The 20,908-nt window shown below is 47.6% G+C and overlaps 10 protein-coding genes across 10 annotated transcripts; 5 read left to right on the top strand and 5 right to left on the bottom strand.

Moving 5' to 3' along the window:
• Window positions 1-223: 223 nt before the first annotated feature.
• On the bottom strand, window positions 224-2,380 carry FPOAC1_011189 (uncharacterized protein; the record flags this gene model as incomplete). Its single annotated transcript, XM_044855572.1, has 1 exon — window positions 224-2,380. The coding sequence occupies one exon, from the start codon at window positions 2,378-2,380 to the stop codon at window positions 224-226; it is 2,157 nt and encodes a 718-aa protein (XP_044702885.1).
• A 694-nt stretch (window positions 2,381-3,074) lies between these two features.
• Window positions 3,075-4,433, bottom strand: FPOAC1_011188 (uncharacterized protein; the record flags this gene model as incomplete). The annotated part of the gene is made up of 1 exon (XM_044855571.1): window positions 3,075-4,433. One exon carries the CDS (start codon window positions 4,431-4,433, stop codon window positions 3,075-3,077), a length of 1,359 nt encoding a protein of 452 aa, XP_044702884.1.
• An 851-nt stretch (window positions 4,434-5,284) lies between these two features.
• On the top strand, window positions 5,285-6,975 carry FPOAC1_011187 (uncharacterized protein; the record flags this gene model as incomplete). Its single annotated transcript, XM_044855570.1, has 6 exons — window positions 5,285-5,423; window positions 5,474-5,559; window positions 5,620-6,055; window positions 6,105-6,710; window positions 6,762-6,886; window positions 6,937-6,975. The coding sequence occupies 6 exons, from the start codon at window positions 5,285-5,287 to the stop codon at window positions 6,973-6,975; spliced, it is 1,431 nt and encodes a 476-aa protein (XP_044702883.1).
• Window positions 6,976-7,162: 187 nt separating this feature from the next.
• On the bottom strand, window positions 7,163-7,603 carry FPOAC1_011186 (uncharacterized protein; the record flags this gene model as incomplete). Its single annotated transcript, XM_044855569.1, has 1 exon — window positions 7,163-7,603. One exon carries the CDS (start codon window positions 7,601-7,603, stop codon window positions 7,163-7,165), a length of 441 nt encoding a protein of 146 aa, XP_044702882.1.
• A 238-nt stretch (window positions 7,604-7,841) lies between these two features.
• SPT4 (transcription elongation factor spt4) lies at window positions 7,842-8,333 on the top strand (the record flags this gene model as incomplete). Its single annotated transcript, XM_044855568.1, has 3 exons — window positions 7,842-7,925; window positions 7,992-8,245; window positions 8,300-8,333. 3 exons carry the CDS (start codon window positions 7,842-7,844, stop codon window positions 8,331-8,333), a joined length of 372 nt encoding a protein of 123 aa, XP_044702881.1.
• A 244-nt stretch (window positions 8,334-8,577) lies between these two features.
• Window positions 8,578-9,646, bottom strand: FPOAC1_011184 (uncharacterized protein; the record flags this gene model as incomplete). Its single annotated transcript, XM_044855567.1, has 2 exons — window positions 8,578-9,288; window positions 9,341-9,646. 2 exons carry the CDS (start codon window positions 9,644-9,646, stop codon window positions 8,578-8,580), a joined length of 1,017 nt encoding a protein of 338 aa, XP_044702880.1.
• Window positions 9,647-10,093: 447 nt separating this feature from the next.
• On the top strand, window positions 10,094-10,997 carry FPOAC1_011183 (uncharacterized protein; the record flags this gene model as incomplete). The annotated part of the gene is made up of 3 exons (XM_044855566.1): window positions 10,094-10,208; window positions 10,255-10,326; window positions 10,375-10,997. 3 exons carry the CDS (start codon window positions 10,094-10,096, stop codon window positions 10,995-10,997), a joined length of 810 nt encoding a protein of 269 aa, XP_044702879.1.
• A 685-nt stretch (window positions 10,998-11,682) lies between these two features.
• Window positions 11,683-11,889, bottom strand: FPOAC1_011182 (uncharacterized protein; the record flags this gene model as incomplete). Its single annotated transcript, XM_044855565.1, has 1 exon — window positions 11,683-11,889. One exon carries the CDS (start codon window positions 11,887-11,889, stop codon window positions 11,683-11,685), a length of 207 nt encoding a protein of 68 aa, XP_044702878.1.
• A 5,879-nt stretch (window positions 11,890-17,768) lies between these two features.
• FPOAC1_011181 (uncharacterized protein) lies at window positions 17,769-18,947 on the top strand (the record flags this gene model as incomplete). The annotated part of the gene is made up of 1 exon (XM_044855564.1): window positions 17,769-18,947. The coding sequence occupies one exon, from the start codon at window positions 17,769-17,771 to the stop codon at window positions 18,945-18,947; it is 1,179 nt and encodes a 392-aa protein (XP_044702877.1).
• A 536-nt stretch (window positions 18,948-19,483) lies between these two features.
• FPOAC1_011180 (uncharacterized protein) lies at window positions 19,484-20,556 on the top strand (the record flags this gene model as incomplete). The annotated part of the gene is made up of 3 exons (XM_044855563.1): window positions 19,484-19,586; window positions 19,642-20,048; window positions 20,098-20,556. 3 exons carry the CDS (start codon window positions 19,484-19,486, stop codon window positions 20,554-20,556), a joined length of 969 nt encoding a protein of 322 aa, XP_044702876.1.
• Between the last annotated feature and the right edge of the window lie 352 nt (window positions 20,557-20,908).

Raw genomic sequence — 20,908 nt, 5'->3', positions numbered from 1 at the left:
CTCACACTGACTGACAGGTATCGATGCCCCACCATATCTTGTCAAACCCGAATACCGATTGTCCGAAAACTCATCAACCTCATATAATTCAATCACGATAAAACACAAGCGATCTCTTCATGAAATTCGTATTCTCTATTCTACATCCACTACCATTTTAATTCTAAATAGTTTTACATGAGATTATATGTTACATGATACATTATTACAATGTCTCCGCTTCTCACCTAATGTAGCCTCCTTTGGCGAGAGCCTCTTCAAACATCGCCTTGCATGGGACCTTGCTGCCCAGCTTTGCACACAGCAGAAATGCACCACTGAGCTTACGATGCAAACTGTACGTCTCCTCGGGTGGAGGCGCCAGTCGCTCTTGAAGCATCACAGGGATGAGTGCCTTGACACGTTCTGTGATAGTCTGATCCTTGAAGTCGTAGACATCAGGTGCATTGGCAAGGAAGGGTTCAGCGAGAGTGAGAACAGACTTTGTGTGCGCCTCAACCATGGTGCGGCTTTCATGGCCTGTCAAGTAGCCAAGACTCTCAGACAACTCCTTGACAGCAGCCTTGTCGGAGCGAGAGGCCGCAGCAAGAAGCTGTACGTACTGGGTAACAAACTCATCGGGATACTCGCGAGAAGCTCCAAAGTCGAGTAACTCAAGCTTGTTGACGTCCGCGTTATAGAGGAAGTTTGTCCAGTTAGGGTCCGTCTGCATGAAACGAAACTCGGTGATCTCACGGAGACAGAGTCGGAGAAGCTGTGTGCCGATCCAGTCGCGTTGCTCCTGAGTAAAAGACTTGATTCGGGTTACGCCGATGCCGTCCATAAAGTCCATGGTGAGGACTTGCTTGCCCGATGCCTCGGGATATACGTTCGGTACCATAAAGACATCTTTCTCGCTTGAGCCCAGAAGTTCCTTGTAGCGCTGAGCGCATTGAAGCTCGCGTTCATAGTCACATTCCCAGCCGAGCTCTAGTCGCGCGTTATCAATCGTCTTATTAAGATATAAACCCCTGGGGAGAAGCTTGGTCGCTGTGAGGAGAATGCTCAGGTTATCGAGATCCGAATTGATGGAGTCGGCAACGCCAGGGAACTGAATCTTGACAGCCACCCGTTTGCCATTCTTCAAAACTGCTTTGTGCACCTGTCCAATTGAAGCCGCAGCAATAGGCGTTTCTTCAAACTCGCTGAACAGCTCTCTCCACTCAGGACCAAGGTTAGCGACGAGCACACGATCACGCTGCCAAGCGGGCATGTAGTCAGCACGGTCCTGAACGCGCTGGAGGACCTGCTGTATAGGGGCTGGCAGCATCTTGGTGTCCTGGAAACTCATCATCTGACCAAGTTTCAGAGCAGCGCCACGCATGCGTGAGAGCTTCGAAACCAGACGCTCCATGTTCCTCTCGCTCAAAAGAACAGATCCCTGGCCACCGCCGCCAAAGGCTCGGCTGAAACCTTCAGTCATGGCACCTCCCAGCATACCAGCAGCAAGACCACCGTAGTTCCATATTCGGCTAATGCGCGATGAGGGAACACTAGACTCTCTCAGAGCATGTGGGGTGTCTGACGGTGCTACTGAATCTCCAGCAATCTCTTTTGCAGCTTGGATGACATCTTCGTCGATCTTCTTCTCAGTTTCAGGAACGACCGGAGAGGCCTTTTCTGGCTCAGGCGCAGGCGTTTCCACAGGTTTCTCTTCCTGAACTTTCTCCTGTGTAATAGGGATCTCCTTTACTACGGGATTTACGGGCTCCGTAGGTTCCACATGCTTCGTGACCGGCTCCTGGGGCTTCTCGGGTTGCGCATCGAAGCTCAACTCTGGTGGTGGACGAGGGGGCCAATTCCTCATGGGATGCTCTTTCACAGGACCTCCAACCCCAGGTCTCACAGGCGCTGTACCAGGTTTGCCCTGCTTCCTTAGAGAATCCAGAACCTTGGAACCTCGTGCCGTATGGAAGATATTGACGTCGACTCCGGGTGGTAGATCTAAATCATCATCCTTGGCTGGCTCTGATGTAACCTTTTGCTTTGGGATTGGACCGGGATTCGAGATTGAACTGTTAAAAGGAACTCGGTCGGTTTTTGTGAATTCCGGCTGTATATTTTGTCTATTTTCCGATGCCTCAATAATAGGTTCCGTGTGTCGTGCAGCCTGTGCGGCCTGCTCATGAATCACATCGTCATTCGGCCTCGTAGCACCGTGTGCCGCATCTGCTGTTGGTGGGCTTTTCTGAGCGTTCCGTTTTCTTAACGCCGCAACAACGCTCGATGTCCGGCTGTAAGTGTCGATCTGGCGACCTCGAAGAGCGACATGCTTGGCTGCGATACCACGAGAGGCACCAAGCACTGCAGCGAGGTCGATGGCGAAGTCGACGAACCTCATCGAGTCGATACGGCCTCGAAGGTCCAGAAGCGCATTGAATGGAGGTGATTAATTGTGTCTGGCGTACTGGCGTAGGCTGCCAGCTTCGCAAGGTGGGTTGCTGGTTCCCAGGCTCGGAGAAAAAAGTCCATGACTTAATTGATGGGGCATGCAACTAAGGGGATTGGTTAACCACACCTCAGGGTGTCAGAAGAATTGGCCGGTAGAAGGATAAGGGACAAAATCATTAGGTCAGCTTATGCTATTTAGGCCAGACATCTTAGGCTGTTTATTTTTGTACCCTGAGACCGAGGAGGCTAACTTTTCTGTTACCCAGTAGCCACATCAACTGACGAAGTTGTCTAGGATGTAAAATCATATCAGAAATTCAGTATATCCAAAAAGAAGAAGGAAAAAATTGGTATAGTATTATATAAAAAGAGTCATTAGAGCAACGGCCCGGTTACCCAAGCGTGGACTAACCATACTAGACAAGAACTGAGGTAGATAAAAGAAAGAGGTCATAAGCTCCATGATTACAAACTGAGATTTTGAAGAAATAAACTTTCTATTTATGATGGAGAAAGCGTCTCGTTTCGTAAAGTTGTCCTAGAACGACTGCGCTCCTGTTAAACCGTAATAACAAAAAAAAAGAAGAAAAAAAGAAGAAAAAAACGCCTACGCCATGCTGCAAAGTATGTGCCAATTATTGTCTTCACTTCGATCCTGACGTTGAGGCAGGTCTCTTGACTGATCTCAAAAGAGACCCCCTAGGAGTCATGGGCTTATTGGATTGTCCAAATGAGCTCCCGCTTGATCCGCGTCCAGGTGTGCCAATTTTGCTCCACAACCTCTGCGCTGCTGGTGTCAGACCTCCAGCAGATACACGAGAGCTACTCGGGAATTTGGGAACTGGCGTTTTATCTACCCTCCCTGTAAGTCCGTTCCTCGTTGATTCCTTTTTTGATTGCGATATTCGGTCCACCATGCGCTCGTGCAGAGTCTCTCTTTCGCGTTGGTCCTGTAAGCGGAAAGGGTTTGGCGAGTCATCTCCTGGACCGAGGTTTATGATAGGTGTTGGGAGTATCAGCTCGTCCTCATCATCCTCGTCGTCAACAAATGCGTATCCATTCACCCTTGGCGTCTCTCCTCCACTGACACTCGAGTCTTGATCGCTCTTCCGGGGCCTGCCCGCGATGGCGTCTCGTATTGCAGACATGGTGGGAGATGGCGGCCGTTCTATAACGCGCGGTTCAGGCATTCTGGTGTTTGCGTAAACAATCGATTTTGGCGCCATCTTTGAAGATTCCTCAGCCTTTTGAGAGACGCTAACAACGCTATCCTCAACACCATCGGGCCTGAACATCAAGTTGTTCTTGGGATTGGCATTCCATGTATCTGGACGTGCCGGGCGGTCGTCTTTGTCTTTGATAGCAAGACGATCGCGTTTGGAACCGTCGTCAGTCAGACTTCGTGTTTGCCCGATTCGATCCTCAACTTCCTTTTGTTTGATCATTTGCTTTGATGGTAACTTGTTGCCACGCCAAAGCCAAGCATACTTTTCAGCTTTTTTCTGATTCTGCTTGTCAACAAGCTTATAAAAACTTTCATTGTCCTCGCTTGTATAAGTGTCTTGGAACTTTGATAAACTCATGTTGGTTTTGAGCCGTGGCTGGAATTCTGGAACATTTGAAATGACGGAAGCTGGCGTGTCTCCTCCATATGTCGAAGGCGTGCGGTCTCCAGGAGCGAAAGAGTTTGTTGATTTTGGAGGGAGTGTGTTCTGGCGTCCTGGTGTCATAACATGCTGAAGTCTCCGTCCTGCGCTCGATATCCAAGCGGCATCTTTTGACTCCAGGGCGTCGAGATATTCTTGTTGCGTCTCCGTCTGTAACAAACCAGGGAAAAAGTCACGGGCTATAATTTGAGACAACGTTTCTGTGTAAGTATCCTCGTCGAGTACCTTTTTTGGTCGTTTGATCTTTTTGGCTGGAGGAGGAGGGGGCATTAAAGAGGTCTCTGTCTCTGTCCGCTTGCGCACCAGCGCGTTCGATGTCCCTGATCCTGATTCCATGGTGTATGTAAGCTAGTAAGTGATTGTGAAATGTAACTTTTTGATGAGTGAGTTGAGTTATCTCGAGACTCTCGAGACAGGAACCATTAAGTGGAGCGATTTCGAGATATGCAACTAACCGATATCCCTCAGACCTTTGTGCTTACAAGTTTATACGTAATTTACTACGGTCGTGTGACCGATAGCTACCGCAACTCAAGGTTAAATTTAATAGTGTTAAAAACCATCCTCAAAGCTTTATACTAAGCTTAAAACAGAGATTCTATGTGATGACTGAATCAGGCTGCAGTTGCAAATGCATCCAAACAATGTATGGCTGGCTGTTGGTCCAGTGGCGATTGATAAAGAATTCCCCATCTTTTGCCCTTCCATGTTCAGACGCTAGGCGTTCCAGAGGCACCCGACCTAGGTCGCGATGGACGATTTACGGGCACCCAGGTAGGCAATGCTTACAGGGGCTTTAGACCTATCACAATGCCTGAAAGCCCTGGAATCCCACCCGTTAAGCCCCCGATGGAGCCGTCAGATTCGGTCCATTCCATCATGACGCGCCGGCAGCGGGGGGCAAGTCAAGTCCACCAAAAGCCGCCCGCCATCAACCTCGATCCAAAACTTCTTTGCACTTCCTCGCATTGTGGAACCGAGCCTTATTTGGAATCCGCCTCGCTTCTGCACCATTGTACGAGCTTATTCTTGACCTGCAAACTTCAAAACTAAGTCCTCTCTTTTTGCGACTGACTTGAGTGGTTGATACTGCGCTCGGCGCAAAACTGCCATACTACCCCTCCCCCTCCTTTGACCTTCAACTTGTTTCTGTGACGTCCACTCGACGAACCTATAATTTTGACAAAATGGACGCCGTTGAACTCAAGAATAAGGGCAACAAGGCCTTCCAGTCTGGTGACTACCCTGGTGCAGTCGACTTTTACACACAGGCTATCGAAAAGAACGACAAGGAGCCTACCTTTTTCACCAACCGAGCTCAGGCAAGTCATACATGCGATTCATGATTTTGTCATTCGACATTTTATTAACTTAAGTACAGGCATACATCAAGACTGAAGCATATGGTTATGCTGTCGCTGACGCTACGAAAGCTATTGAGCTTAACCCCAAACTTGTCAAGGTTCGCCACGAAACCTGCTACCGAATTGGGAATCCCAAGATCAAATTCTGACCTGGGCAGGCATATTACCGACGAGGTCTAGCCAAGACTGCGATTCTACGACCCAAGGAGGCCATCGACGACTTCAAGACATGCGTTTCCCTCGACCCCAACAACAAAGATGCCAGGCTCAAGTTGGAAGACTGCAAGAAAATCGTCCGACAGATGGCGTTTTTTGCTGCTATCGAGGTCGGCGATGAGCCCTCTGCAGCTGTTGGTCTTGACCTAGACTCAATGGCTGTTGATGCAGGATATGATGGCGTGCGACTAGGTGATGAGATGACACAAGAATTCATTGACGACATGATCGAGCGTTTCAAGAATGGCAAGAAGATCCACCGGAAATACGTCTATCAAATTATTCTTGCCGTCAAGAAGATTGTCTACGATGAGCCTACAATGGTCGAGGTGGAAATTCCTAGCGACGTCAAGCTTACTGTTTGTGGTGACACACACGGTAAGAAATGTGCCAGCCAATGTCTTGTACACCCAACTAATCCTTATAGGTCAATATTTCGATCTTATGGAGTTGTTCCGTCGCAATGGCACTCCTGATGAGAAGCACTGGTATCTTTTCAACGGTGACTTTGTGGATCGAGGTTCTTGGTCAACTGAGATCGCTCTGCTCTTGTATGCATACAAATGGCTGCGACCTAAGCAGTTCTTCCTGAACCGTGGAAACCACGAGACGGACGACATGAACCGAGTCTACGGTTTCGAAGGCGAATGCAAGGCCAAGTACAACGAACGAGTATTCAAGCTGTTCTCTGAGAGTTTCTCCGCTCTGGCTCTGGCGACACTCATTGGAAAGAAGTATCTGGTCCTTCACGGAGGTCTCTTCTCCGATGATAAGGTTACTCTTGACGATATCCGAAAACTGAACCGACACAACCAGCGACAACCCGGTCAGGCTGGCTTGATGATGGAGATGCTGTGGACTGACCCTCAGGAGGAGAACGGCCGAGGACCAAGCAAGCGTGGAGTCGGTATGCAGTTTGGTCCTGACATTACCAAGAAGTTCTGTGAGAACAACGGTCTCGAGGCTGTTATCCGAAGTCACGAGGTTCGCATGGATGGTTACGAGGTGCAGCACGATGGTCGATGTATTACCGGTGAGTTAATATGGGTATCTTATTACGATTCATCGCTAACATTTCTATCAGTCTTCTCTGCTCCACGATACTGTGACTCGACAGAGAACAGGGGTGCCTACATCAACATTGGTCCTGACTACAAGCTTCAGTACGAGCAATTCGATGCTGTGCCCCACCCTGACATTAAGCCCATGGTAAGTTGCCACACAATCATACACCCATGTCAAAGCTAACTGGATTCCAGGCATATGCGCAAAGCTCTCTCATGTCCTCTCTGATGTAGAAACGGCGGAGAAGCTCTAGAAAGCGAACTGGCGGCGATTTCAGGGTGAATTCAGGTCCCGGGCGTCTGGAAACGGTGCATTTGCAAGGGTAGGCCGATGGGCGATGTACTTTCATACATTTATACCCCATCTAGATGATAAAACGAGGTCCAGTTCAATGATGATGAATATAACAAATGCCACTCTTCAGGCGTTCCATAGTCGGTTTTGTCCGTCTGCTCCGACCATGGCGCCCAGCCAGTCTGAGCATTGTCGTAATTGAAGGCTTATTTGCTCTCCGTTATCGCTTGTGCCTCTCCATGCTGTGATGGCTGCTGCGAAGGAGCCGAGATCTGGTCTTGGAATGCGAACCCACGCATGGTTGTTTTCCACTTTGAGAATATCGATAGAAATAGCAGCACCTGTGATTCCCAGGAATTGCCGAAGAGCAGCTGTACAATGACTTTTGAGAGAAAGATCGTCAAGAGTGACAGATGATGAGTTGATGGGGGCGTCTGTGACAAGCTCTAGGTGCGCATACGAGAAGGGCGGTTCCTTGATTGTGCAGGTGAGAATATCATGGGATTTTTCAAGACCCTTCTCCTGAAAGATGTTCTTTTGACTCGACTGGCTTGGATTTTGTGTCATTTTGAATTGAAAACATTAGCAGGCTTTTCTAATGACTAGGTGGGTGTTAAGATCCATCTTCAATTAGAGATTGAAGTTTAAGGTGGATATTGCACTTGGTGCATACCTCGCTTATGTGCATGACAGCTCTTCTTCCATCGCCGCTTTGTCGGTCGCGAACCTTTGAACATCATTCTTCACGACCAACAATTCTTTCCTCTTAACAATCGTCGACGATCCCTTCTACGAAACACCGAAAATGTCATCCTCCAATTATGTCACAACAGGCCAGGCGCGAAACCTGCGCGCATGCATGATCTGCTCGATCGTCATGACCTCCCAGGTACGACCTTCTCACATTGTGAACTTCACCACGGACCCAGCTAACTGACGTTTTCTTGACATCTAGCGCTTCCAAAACGAAGGTTGCCCCAACTGCGAGGAGTTCCTGCACCTCCAGCATTCCCCGGACCAGATCGAGAGCTGTACGTCCCAAGTCTTTGAAGGTGTTATTACGCTTGCAAACCCGACCAAGTCGTGGATTGCAAAGTACCAGCGCCTCGATAGCTACGTGCCTGGCATGTATGCCATCAAAGTCTCGGGACAACTACCTGATGATGTTCGATCGACGTTGGAGGACGAGTATAGGATACAGTACATTCCGTAAGTTGAACCCTATACCACGAGTTGAAACGAGCTGACATGCTGGATTTGTAGACGTGACGGCACAGAGGCGGAGAACGATGCTTAAGATACGTGGCGCTTGACCGATGCGCAACAAGTAATTCAACTATTTCTGGCGAAACCGGCGTTAAGGGAATAGGATAGCAGTGATTATGTGCAAGAGTTCTCGTTTAAAAAGTATTGTAGTGGTATCTATGATGGACATTCAAACCAATAACGCCCCAACAATTTCCTATGCTTTATGCATTGCATCCTTACCATGATAATGTTTCCAATTGCGTAATCGTGCCGTAAAATAAAATTGAACATTTCTAATTGTTCTTCTGCTTCTTGTTAGAGCCCATGCCAAAACTAAAGCCGGCAGAGTCCCTGGACCGCTTCTTTTCCATTTCTTCCTTCATTATACGTTCGGCCTCGCTCATCTTCTTGGGCTGTTCAATTTTTGCTGGTTTCTTGGATCCCGAAGAGAGAGCATTCTTCTTGGCCTGGGCGAACACGTTCTTGGTCTGAGGCTTCCCCGCAAGCTTCATCGAGATGCCTCCAAACCCGCTTGGCTTCGCCGGTGCTGTGTCAGGCTCCTTTCCTTTTTCTGCAGTTTTCTCTTCTGCCTTTGAGAGATCTGCTTCTGTTGCAGCTGTACCTGGCGCAGTAATCTCTGACGCCTTCGTTTCAGGAGCGGCTGGCTTCGCTCCGAATGAGAGCTTGATCTTCTCGCCTTCTTGACGTTTCAATTCGCGGGCTTCGGGATCTTCTTCCTTTTCTTCGTCGTTGGTGCCGGCGGCGGCTTGCGCTCGTTTGATTTGCTCTCGGATCATGCGCTGCTCTAACTCCTCATTGCCCTGATCTTGTGCTTCCTTGCGTCTCAGTGCATCTTGTCGTCGCAGGGCCTCTGGTGATTTGTCGATCCAGGATATGTGTATGCCCTTCTCGGTTTCTTCGACTCGGCAAATACCCTCGCGACCCAGATGCTTCGCTAATTCCGTAAGAGAACCGAACTTTGTACTGTTCATATGAATGTGCTCCTGATTTTCGTTAGTAAGCTGGTAGGGTAAAGACAGGTTGCATAGAACTGACCTTGTTTGCAATATATTCTTGATAGAAACGGTTGATATGGACTTGCTTCTCTCCATGACCTGTCCTTAGAAGTAGAAGGAAGTCGCTTAGGAATTGTTTGGTATAGTCGTTGATGTACTTCTTGGGGTCTTCGCCAACGAGAAGCATTTGTCGCACATGACTTTCGCTCATTGTATGCTGCTTGAATCCGTTGGCATCTCTGCATTGTTTCTCGCATGGTTGGCAGTACCATCTCAACCGCTGAAGACCCTTGGCCTTCATGCGGTTGGCGACAAATTTCGTAGATCCGACTTCGGCTTTGCCCATGATGTATTGTGGTGGTTGTAGTGTGTAAATTGGTCAAGTTCGAGATTCAGAACGCGGGCCGCCAGACGTCAAATATTTTATGGGGCGACATGCAGGCCAGTGATGTAAGTTCACGGCGCGTATGCACGTGCTTCAGAGTAATAGGATAAAAGCATATAGTTCTCAAGTTGAATATAACTTCAAAAATTAATTTAAAGCTTCGACAATTACATTTGTGCGCAAGGTATTTTTTTCTCGTGTTTGACACTCTTTATTATAAATACCTAGGTACCTCTGCTCCAGGTTTATTAACCAGCACAAAGTAAAGCGCAAGTTTCTGATACTGAGCTGTGCTGACTAAGGCGCAATGTACTGCCCACATCCACCGCCTTAGAAGCCGGCATCATTCCGCTCCACCTCAATACCAAACTACAGCCTCGATTTCAAACTAAACACAACTCGCCCAATATGAGTGAACGCAAAGTCCTACAGAAATACTACCCCCCGGATTTCGATCCTTCAGCTCTTACCCGCAGGCGGGGAAACAAAGATGCGGGACCCAAGACACAAAAAGTTCGAATAAGTAAGTTTACCAACCCCAGAGACCATGACTTGACTAACCTCCGTAGTGGCTCCATTCTCTCTACGCTGCACACGATGCGGAACGTTCATCTATCGCGGCAGGAAGTTTAATTCCAACAGTAAGTCCTGGACCCTTCACCGTTGATGAGTTTAGCTAACAAATCAAGAGGAGATACGGCCGGATGAGAAGTACCTCAACATCCAGCTTATCAGACTGTCATTTCGCTGTACGGGGTGCTCGGGGGAGATCATCCTACGTACAGACCCCAAGAACAATGACTATACTATTTTGTCAGGGGCTGTACGAAATAACGAGCCATGGCGTAATCGCGAGACCGAGAACGAAGATGATGAACAGCGACTGAACCGACTGGAACGCGAGGAAGCAGAAGCTGCGGGCGAGGAAGAAAAGAATGCAATGGAGGAACTCGAAGCCAAGAACATGGACGCGCAGAGAGAAATGGCCGCCGCTGATGCGCTGGACGAAATCCGACACCGAAACGCACGAATCAATCGTTCCGAGAAAGAAGGTGTTGACTTTGCGGACACTATCGTACGGACAGAGGATGAGGAAAGGGAGAAACAGGAGAGGGAAGACGACGAGGCTGCTAAGAAGGCTTTCGCTGCCGCACGAGCCCGTATGGAAATGGAGACTATAGTTGAGGACGACACGCCTGTCGAGTTAGCTGAGCTGAAACCTGTAGCGCCAGCGCCAGCGCCTAGTTTCAAGAGGGTTATCAAGAAGAAGAAGGACCATTCAGCAGCTCTGGGTTTGAAGAAGAAAGTATAATTGAGGAGAACCGGACGGAATAAGGGCATGCGTTTCACAAAACTGTATATATAATGATAATGATGTTATAATTTGAGATCCCCCGCACAAAAGATCGATCGTGGTAAGGCTATGCTTCTCTCAATCAATAGTCATATTTGGCACTAGAGCATTTAATTGCGGCTGCAATTCTTGGTTCTTATTGGGTCACAAAAAATGCTCATGCCTAGAATTTTCATGATTGAGATGAAAGTGTTAAAATTGATCGTTATTGCAGTTATAGCTGAAGCTATGTCCTATTCCCTCCACTGATGCTTGTATGCCCCTGTCTCACTTGCTAATAGTACAAAAGCCACTCTCGCGACCTTGAAAAATCCCATCACCAAAAACGCCTTGCATTTCGTGTTTATAAAGAAAATAGAACTTGGTAAAAATGTCAGGCCGTAAGATCATATGAGAATGAACTTTTTTAGGCACCAGTACTCCGTAAATGTTGTTGTTTCATGAGAGTGCCTTGGTTGTATGAGGACTTGGGGCTGAGTTGATGAACTTCGCCACCATTGACGTCGCATTTGATGTCATGCCATCTCCAAGACCCATCAGCCAAGGCAGAACGACAAAAAAGAGAACAAGTCATGATGATGAAGTCTCTAATGATGAGGTGAGGTGTCGTTATTGAATTTGTTTTATCTTATGTCATGAGATTTTATGAGTAGTTGGGACTGGTGTTGCCGTTGGTCATGGATGAACGGGCACGCTGAGCAGTAGCGTTGGAAGGAGTAGGGCTAGCACCAGAAGCCTCCATCTGTCGCTTTGTGTGGTCGTGCATGAAGCGAGAGTAGCTTGAGAGGTTGGTGGGAGGAGGAGGAGACATGGACATGGAGACGGAGCCGTAGTCAGATCGAGCGGGCATGATGAAGGTGTTGTTTGTGTAGTTGTTTAATGTGTAAGTTGTTTGGATGAGTTGAATTGCAGGCAATCGACTTGTCAAGGTAAGTCGAGTAGAGATGAATTGATTGATAGGCTTGTGCTGAAACGCCGGCTTAAAGATGAAAAGGCTTGAAAGTGAGGTTGAAGAGTTATTGTTGTTGTGATTGTTGTTTGTTGTGTTGGATGATGAGAATTGATTTCGAGGGGGGATCTCAGGGTCTTATTATACCAGAAACCGTACACGCACGAGAGAATGAAGACAGAGGAGAGGAGCGGAGCGGGCAAGGTACAGGCTCGAAAGCTTGGGATTAACCTCCACCCCCAGGTCCCTTGAAAATGCAGTCAGAGTGGAGTGTTTAGTTGTGTAATGGGGGGTGCGATATTCCCTCGAGTGGGTGTGCGTGGTTCCGTAGCACATCATCGTCGTCGTGGATGGACCCTTCTTTTTCTCCCTCTCCCTCTCTCTCAGTGTGCGGGTGTCATACCCGTAGTGGCTTCAAGAAGCACGAGACAAACAACAAGTTTCCCCTCTTTTTCCTTCAGAACACTCAGAGGAGAAAGAGGAAAATCGGGGCTCAACAGCCAGTTCAAGCCAATGTTATGCCATCATGAGCGACTGATCGGCAGAGATTGTCGTCGTCTAGCGTCTGCATATAGCGTAGCTTGACGAGTCGAGACTGCTACACAGTCGGTACGTACTATGTAAGCTTCGGAGAGATCGTCGGTATATCCTTGCGCTCTGACGCTGCGTTTCTTGATTCGTTCAAATCAAACAACCCCCAGTTCTTCAGGGTCCTGCTCCATCGCCACCACTTTTTTACGTGTAAACTTTGAAGCAATGGAGCTTGTGAGAGGCGAGGCTACGCCGACAATGAGATAATTACAACAACAGTTTACTGTATTTGTGTTGTTGCTCTTGTTGATCAATAGAACCCTGCACGCAGTATCTTCTTACCTTAGATACATAACTGCAGTGGAATGGAGACTCTGGACAAACAAAGAAAGACCCTGCTGATCCGGGCCCGGCATTGAAGTCATCTCGTGCATCATTTCTTTGTTTTGGAGGTGGGCGATTGGAACTCATGTCTCGAAGCTCGAGCCAAACAACGGGGCAATGATGCATTCGGGGCCATATCAGTGTTTTGATTATATCATGCATGGTCCCAGAAGAGAATATCCTCTTACGACAATAACGGGAAGTGGAAAGTTTTTCCGGCAGGCCAGAGTCTCACGAGGAAGGCTCAATGGCAGAGTTAACCGCAGCTGCCTGTGGGCGCCCGCTAATGGCGCAAAAGTCCATTGAATGATTAATGACTTTTTTCAGCTACGAAGCCATGAGATCTGTAGGAAGGGATCAAGGGACCACGAGGGGTTACTTTCTGAGCTTTAGGGCGGGTCACGCGGCTGTTTTGAAAGCACAACGGTTCGTCGAGGTTCTGGACCTATTTGCCAAGATGCGGCCTGTAGTTAGACCCTTGAGACCTCGACGGAGAGGGGACAAGGATTATCAGAGACATTTCGATATCAAGAGGGATCATCGCTGTGGTTTCTCGGGGTGGCATTCATCCGGACCTTTAGAGTCGTTGGGGCTATTTTGGCGCCTGCGAGATTTAGTAATTTAGCCCAGAGATCAATCAAAGAGCGGGAGCGGGATTACTCCAAACCGACGAAGTTTTAGAGTGCATAATCTTTACTGAGATCTCGAGGTTGATAAGCGTTGGCGTATATCGAGAGCCACAAGTTTCAGAATTTATTGGATCTATTTGATTGGAAATGTTTCTCTTGCGGCTCAAATGTCGCATCCGCGTGGGGATGAATTCCGATATACTTTCTCGGATGGGCGCGCATCACTGGACCCATATGGTGACCGAGCCTGAAGGTGAGGTCTCGGACTTTGGGCACCCAACACCATGGGATTGTTGCAGGATTCCCATGGTCCCGAACCTAAATTCCAATCTTGGCTACTAATTTCCCATCTTTGGCTAAAGCGAAAATCCAGGATCATAGACTACTCGCTACTTTATTAACGAATCGAACTGACCTACACTAGGATAACAGTTGGAACAGTGAAGCTATTCCCACGTTCCCCATATCCATATCCTCGGTGACTGCTACACCGGATCTATTGATCTTGATATGCGATTCTCCATTGTAAAAAAAAAAGACCCTGAATGTTCAAGGATGGCAACAGATGTGCCCCAGAATGAACTCATCCCTGACGTTGAGAGCTATGTAGACAAAAAACACAAAAACAAACGCCACAGAAACGGAATTACTTACCTGCCTAATCTCGCGTAGAAACGGAGAATGGCAATTACGTCGAGTTCCCATATCACCCTCATGGCTTCACCCACCGTGATCCAATTATCCAATTCTGTGGCAGGCAAACTGAGTTGCTGTGCCGCTCAGCGAGTAAGAATTGGGAAATGGTAGTCGAGATTCAAGTGGGCCAATGACGGCATCCATGGATCTTCGTTAAGGAGCGAGAGCGCCAATGAGGTCACTTCATCCGCCACGCTAAGGGAAATCCCCACTGTTCAGTTTGCTGATGTCATCTTTTTTCAGGGGGGTTTTACAGGTGCTGTCACTGCTGGGGGGAAACGGAGGCTGGCTCTGTTTCTGTGACGGGAGAGGCAGACACAAGATGCTACCGTACACCGTCATATCTCGCCTCACACTGAGCTCTCACCACCGTTTTTTGATGCACATCAAAGGAGAAGGGGTAAGGGGGAGATGGAAAATCGTCATGGGTAGGGTATCTTGCAGACGGATACGCATCCTAACCCACAAGGCTACTGTAACTACATACAACTGTCGACATTCCCGTCTGCGTCATTGCATTGGTCAAACAAGAAGATGAATTTCTTAGACGGGGAAGCTAGCACATATCCTGTATCTCTGTTGACTATCTCTGACTCTGAGACCTCAGACTCTACTAACACTGACTCTATCCTCAGCCGTCACACGTCAAACTTACTTAGGTAGTAGAGCCTCAACCGTGCCCCACAAGGTTGTTCTTCACAAAAGTACTGGTGGTGCAAAAACGGTGTCTAGCTTGAGCGTCTAGGCGTCTCAACCAAACAGAGGCCCGTGATCTCGAGGTCTGCCCGGCATTCTCCTCATCTCAGCAGTGAACCCCTTGCAGCGCCTAGGCGGCTTGATGCTCAAAAAGGCATGATGCATCTTTGTCAAAAACTGAACCATCTCGCCTCTCAGATCAGCCGTCGTGACACGTGATGACGACACTGATCTTTCCAACTCGGTTTGTCTTTGCGAAAACCACCAATGCCACTTACGAAACAGCCTCTTCCGCAGCAGAAAGAAGCTCATGGACCTTCTGTGTCTGGCTTAAACCGTTCTAGACTCTGCCCCATCCGTGTACTTGACATTTCCCTGGTCTTTGACAGGGCCCTCTTTGTTACAAAAAATCCTCCGTTGACGCCCCATCCCGTCAACTCTATCCCTGCTTCTGATGTTTGTTTTGACGTCGTTTGGAGATATGACATAAGGTTCTCTTATTAAAAAGGCTTGACCCGATCTCACCTCACATACGCAATCGTAATAATAATCACCGATGATCTAATATCCATTCTACAGATGAGACCTGTCGACTCCAGGGGAGATTTTGCTGACCGTAACAAGCGACGGTGGAGGGTTGCCTTGCGGCAAACTTTTGCATCATATTACAGCACCGCTCAGGGATATGACGTTTGAGCCGCACCACCAACACAAGGGGCCTGTCGTACTTAACAGCCTTTCAGCCTTCTCTTTTGTGTGTTCATGACGATAAATGGATACTAGGCATGTCATTACGAGTGCATGCCGGTCTACACCCGGACACATTCTTGCTGTGGAGGTTGTCTGCGCCAGCTGAGATGAAACCGGGGTTGTCTTTTCATCATGATAACTGGACTGGGCAGTCCATCGTCACCGTAAGCGTCACCGTCTCCATCTTTATTGTGCTGGATCTCGATAACGGTTTCCTTATTAGGAATTTACGCCTAACTCTTCATCGAGATACTACGGTCTAGCACCGTATAGGTGTGACACTGCAGGGAATGGTAGGCAACGGTTCCGGATCGAGATTGACGTATATCAACGTCTAGAAACAGACTGTAGCTATGGGTGTGATAATAAATTAGAATAATCTAATGATAGGTTACTTAAGATCATCGAGCGTTGTCGTCATTCGCGATAACCTACAATCACTGATGATGGTGATGGGGGTGTACCTTGAAACGTGCGAGGACAAGATTATTGAAATTCATGATCCAGGAGCTTATGACGATGCCATACATTGTCTGTCAACGCTTTTTCCCCGTCGCCCGTTCTTATAGGAGTATAAACGTCTCTTTTGTTTAGCAAGCAAAGTGCTTGATGTTGTGGTTACTGCTGTTTCTTCGATCAAGACCACTTCGCATCTTGCTTGACTGAAAATAGTCTATCTTTCGTCAATGAAGACATAGTTTCTTAACAGCTACTTAACCACGTGAAACTGGTCAATACGATTATCCACACAATGCGTATTTATCGTACCTAGTATCCTACTCAAAATATAAAAGTTTGCTACTATTCGGAATATGTAGCTAGGTTGGTAGTCGAAGGGTTGTATCACGAATGGAGATTTGGTGTCGTATCGCTTAACCTATAGCATAGCCGAGAATTCCGACTTTTGTGAGCCAAGAAGTTATGAGATGAGATGGAGCAACTCAATTAAAGAGGAATGTCTTTGTTATCACATACAAATGTATCATTCACATTCAACGCATTCGTTCTTGCAAGTTCTCTTGAAGAGGCATGTTGAATTAAAGTCGACAACCTAAGGTGGGCCCCCAAGCCATCTTTACCCTACTCGGTAATGACTCTTCTTGGCTCAGATGTCTCTCACTCAGTCGAATGTTGTCAAAGGCTTTGAACTTCATGTTCCCTGGGCGTGTTTTTGTAAAGCTTGGCTATTAAAAATAGAAGACAACATGATTTAAACCAATTACCCACATATAGACCAGTTCTTTTCCTGCTTTTACGCGTCTCAAGCTTGTTTAGAGTTTCCTGCTTTCCCAATACCTGGTTTCTGAGAGCTAGCCAAGTACCTAGAAACAAATACATACAGGGTCCAGACTCCCGGCAGTTGAGGAATGGAATGGAGCACTCGCTACGAGGGTAACATTGCGGACCTTGGCTGCATGTGAAAACGGACTCATCAATCATCACTGCAGCCGTGACAACTTACAAATGTAACAGAAACAGCTTGAAGGGAGGGAGATATATCGGGATTCAAGGATAGGAAACACCGCAATACATCAAATGTAAGCCACATGTTTCCAATCCTCGGTTTCGCATCTAGCTCATGACCAACTCTTTACAATGTGTAATCAATGCCAGCCCTTTAAACTATAGCGGAGCGGATATCGGAGAGTCGCCTAACAAAAGTCTCCGAAACCCGCGCAAGAGGGATCCTCAGCGAGCGTCAAGCAGCATAATTGGTCAGTTTTATTCAACTATCCTCTATAGGACGCCGCTAAATCATGCCGCGCGCGGCATGGCAGCTAATCTTAATTTTGTCTCGTAAGCGGCTACAACTCAAACATGCACAAGCTGAGAAATCGCATTGCAGAGTCGCACAGCAAGCAAGACATGGAGGGATTGAAGGGTTTGTAATATGCCGAAGAAGTTTCCGTAAGTCAAATGAATTCTGTATATAGAGCTCATCGGGTCCGGCTCTGGATCAAGAATCTCTTCTCTCAACCCAACCCAACCCATATTACAACAATATCATAGTAATCAATTGCATCTTCAATTATTACAACGACAGCGATACATACTCACTTTAACCACATTGATATATCCAAAACTCTACTTAACATGTCTGGCATGAAAACCATCGTGGTCCTGGGTGCAGGCCCAGCTGCCATGCCCATCATTCGTCAAACAATGGTCAACCAAGTCCTCAAGCGTGACGACCTCAAGATTGTCGTCGTCTCTCCCAATACTCACTTCCACTGGCCTGTTGCAATGCCTCGTGTCGTTGTACCCGGCCAAGTACCAGATGACAAGGCCTTTGTTCCCCTTGAGCCTACTTTCGCAGACTATCCCTCCGACAAGTTCGAGTGGATTCAGGGTAAGGCTGTTGCTCTTGACACTTCTTCTAACCTCGTCAGCGTTGAGCTGAACGACACCCCCACTGTCCGAGAGGTCAACTACCACACTCTCATTATTGCTACTGGTTCCCGAACGCGGGACGGTATGGTTTGGAAGGGTACTGGCTCTACACAAGAAGCCAAGACCAAGTTGCACGATGTGCAGGATCAGATCAGCAAGGCCAAGACCATTGTTGTTTCTGGTGGTGGAACAACTGGCTCTGAGACAGCTGGTGAACTTGGCTTCGAGTATTCTCAACATGGAAAGAAAGAAGTCATCTTCATCTACTCGGGCACTCTACCCCTTTCTCCCCCTGCCACCGATACAGTCCGCAAGTCTATCGTCAAGGAACTCGAGAACCTTAAAGTCAAGAGCATGCCAAACACGAAGGTCATCAGCGCAACACCCACACCAGGATCCTCAGACATTGTCATCGAAGCCCGCTCTTCTGATGGCACGATCAAGAAAATCACCGCGCAGGCCTACCTTCCCGCGACAGGAATCGTTCCCAATACCGAGTTCGTCCCCAAGACGCTCCTCGACAGCAATGGCTTCATCAAGCAGACCACTCGTCTCCAGGTTGAAGGACACAAGAACGTCTTTGTCGTCGGCGACGTAGGCAACCTTGAGGCGTCACAGCTCGGAATGGCAGAGAACCAGTCGATACACCTCTTCAAGAATCTCCCTGCGTATCTCGAAGGTGGCGAAATTCCGGAGTATGTTCCTGCGAACAAGACCATGTTCGGCGTGACGCTTGGCCGAAGCAGAGCGACAGGCCAGTTCGGTACCTGGAAGTTGCCTAGTATCTTGATCTGGTTCGGCAAGGGCCGGGCCATGGGCACTGACAAGTCTGAGGCGTGGGCAGCTGGAAAGAGAACTATCATGCATACTTTTGAGAAGTAATAGGTTGTAGAGTTTGGTTTGATTTGGATGGTAGCGTAAACATTCCCTTATGATTTACGGATATTATTATAGACTATAGAATTCATTAATAGCTAATCAACTCTTTATTCTTACTATGTAGCCCAAGCTAATTATTCGATGTGACAAATATTCAGTAGGCATGCATCTCCTTGAACCTATAGACACCGGGAATATCTGGCCAGTCTGGTTTAGTCGCATGGTTCTAAAGACATGTCCGACTCACGGTATTCACCAGTGCCACTTAGTTTTCGATTGGAGCCAAAATATAGGTTTATTAATACATCGCAGTCTGCATTTTTGTAAGTCATGCTGTTAAAATTGGGTCCATGCATTGCTTACTTGGAAGAAACGAATGCCGTTTTAGTAATTAGCCTTGTCTTGTGTTGGGCCGTATCTATCCTGTCAGACAATAGTAAACAAGTCAATCTCATTCATCAACTTTCGAGCCCATATACCGGTGTTGACAATTCAAACGGATATTGGGCTTAGCTCAAGCCTGGGAGCAAGCTGTCAATATGTCGCTCTTTCTGAACATGATCCGTGACAGGTTCATCACGATACCACCACAAAAAGAAGACTGCACAGGCAAAACATTCGTTGTGACAGGAGCAAACAGCGGTAACTCTGAGCCTAATAGATCGCTCTGATAAAGAACTGATATTGTCCTCACCAGGTATCGGCCTTGAAACAGTCCGTCATCTTACAGAATTTGATGCCGCCAAGGTGATCTTGACATGTCGAAGTATGGAAAAAGGCGAGCAAGCCAAGAAGGACATTGAAGCATCGACTGGGAAGGAAAAAGTCATTCAAGTTTGGCATTTGGACCTCGCTTCATATGACAGCGTTCGGGAATTTGCTTCTCGCGTCAACAAATTGGAGCGTGTCGATGCCTTCATCAACAACGCTGGCCTTCTCGATTTTAATCGCGCGATGATTGAAGGCCATGAATCAATGTTGACTGTCAATGTAATATCTACGGCTCTGCTTTCGCTTCTTGTATTGCCCGCCCTGCGGCTGACAGCGATGAGGTTCAACATTATTCCTCACCTTGTCATTGTATCTTCCGACGCAGCTTTTGATGTACGTTACTACGAGTGTGCCTGACAGCTCATCACTGACAGCGAACTAGTGTCGTCTCCCTACAGATGAACCAAACATATTTGAGGCTCTCGATGCTCAAACCTACGTTCTGGAGCACTACAACAAATCAAAGCTCTTACAAGCCATGTTCATGTCTCGACTCTCCCAAGAAATTGACGCCTCTGGGAAGGGACACATCATTGTCAATGCAGTACACCCAGGCTTGTGCTGCACACAGCTCTTTCAACACATATCTTTCCCATTCTCCCTGTTTCTCTCTGCCCTTGTAGCGATACTTGGACGGACACCAGAGATGGGATCTCGGGCGTTGTTGGCTGGAGCTTTTGCAGGAGATGATCTACACGGAAAGTTCATGTTCAATGGCGAGGAGCACCAGCTTCCCAAATGTATGCAAGGGGACGAAGGCAATAAGTTGAATAGACGTGTGTGGGAGGAGCTCATGGATTTGCTTGAGGGGATTGAGCCTGGGGTAACGAACAATATCTAGATACCTGTACCTACCTAGACATCGAGGGTGATTATGTACGTATTGACAGAAGCTAGACTGTCTGTCTAGTGGGTAGCAGAAAACTTGGCCTTCTAATTCTTGGGGTATAAAAATGAATAAACCAAGGCTACAGTCTGAAGAGCATAAACTGATATGCTAGTTTCGTCTTTCATGCTTCTAGTGATTAAAAATAACCTGTCAGTTTATCAATGTCACTTCTTTTGCTTTAATTTATCGACGGCGGAATTAATCCGCACTCCAATGAAGGTCCCACCTTGCATCGCCCTGAATCAACATCCACCTACCTCATATATCACTTATCTAGAGTGCGCGACAGGTCTATGCGCCCAAG

This window comes from Fusarium poae, chromosome 4 (genome assembly GCF_019609905.1).
Source record: "Fusarium poae strain DAOMC 252244 chromosome 4, whole genome shotgun sequence".
Classification (NCBI taxonomy): domain Eukaryota; kingdom Fungi; phylum Ascomycota; class Sordariomycetes; order Hypocreales; family Nectriaceae; genus Fusarium; species Fusarium poae.
Note: the sequence above shows the minus strand (reverse complement) of the source record. Positions and strands in the feature narration are given on the sequence as shown.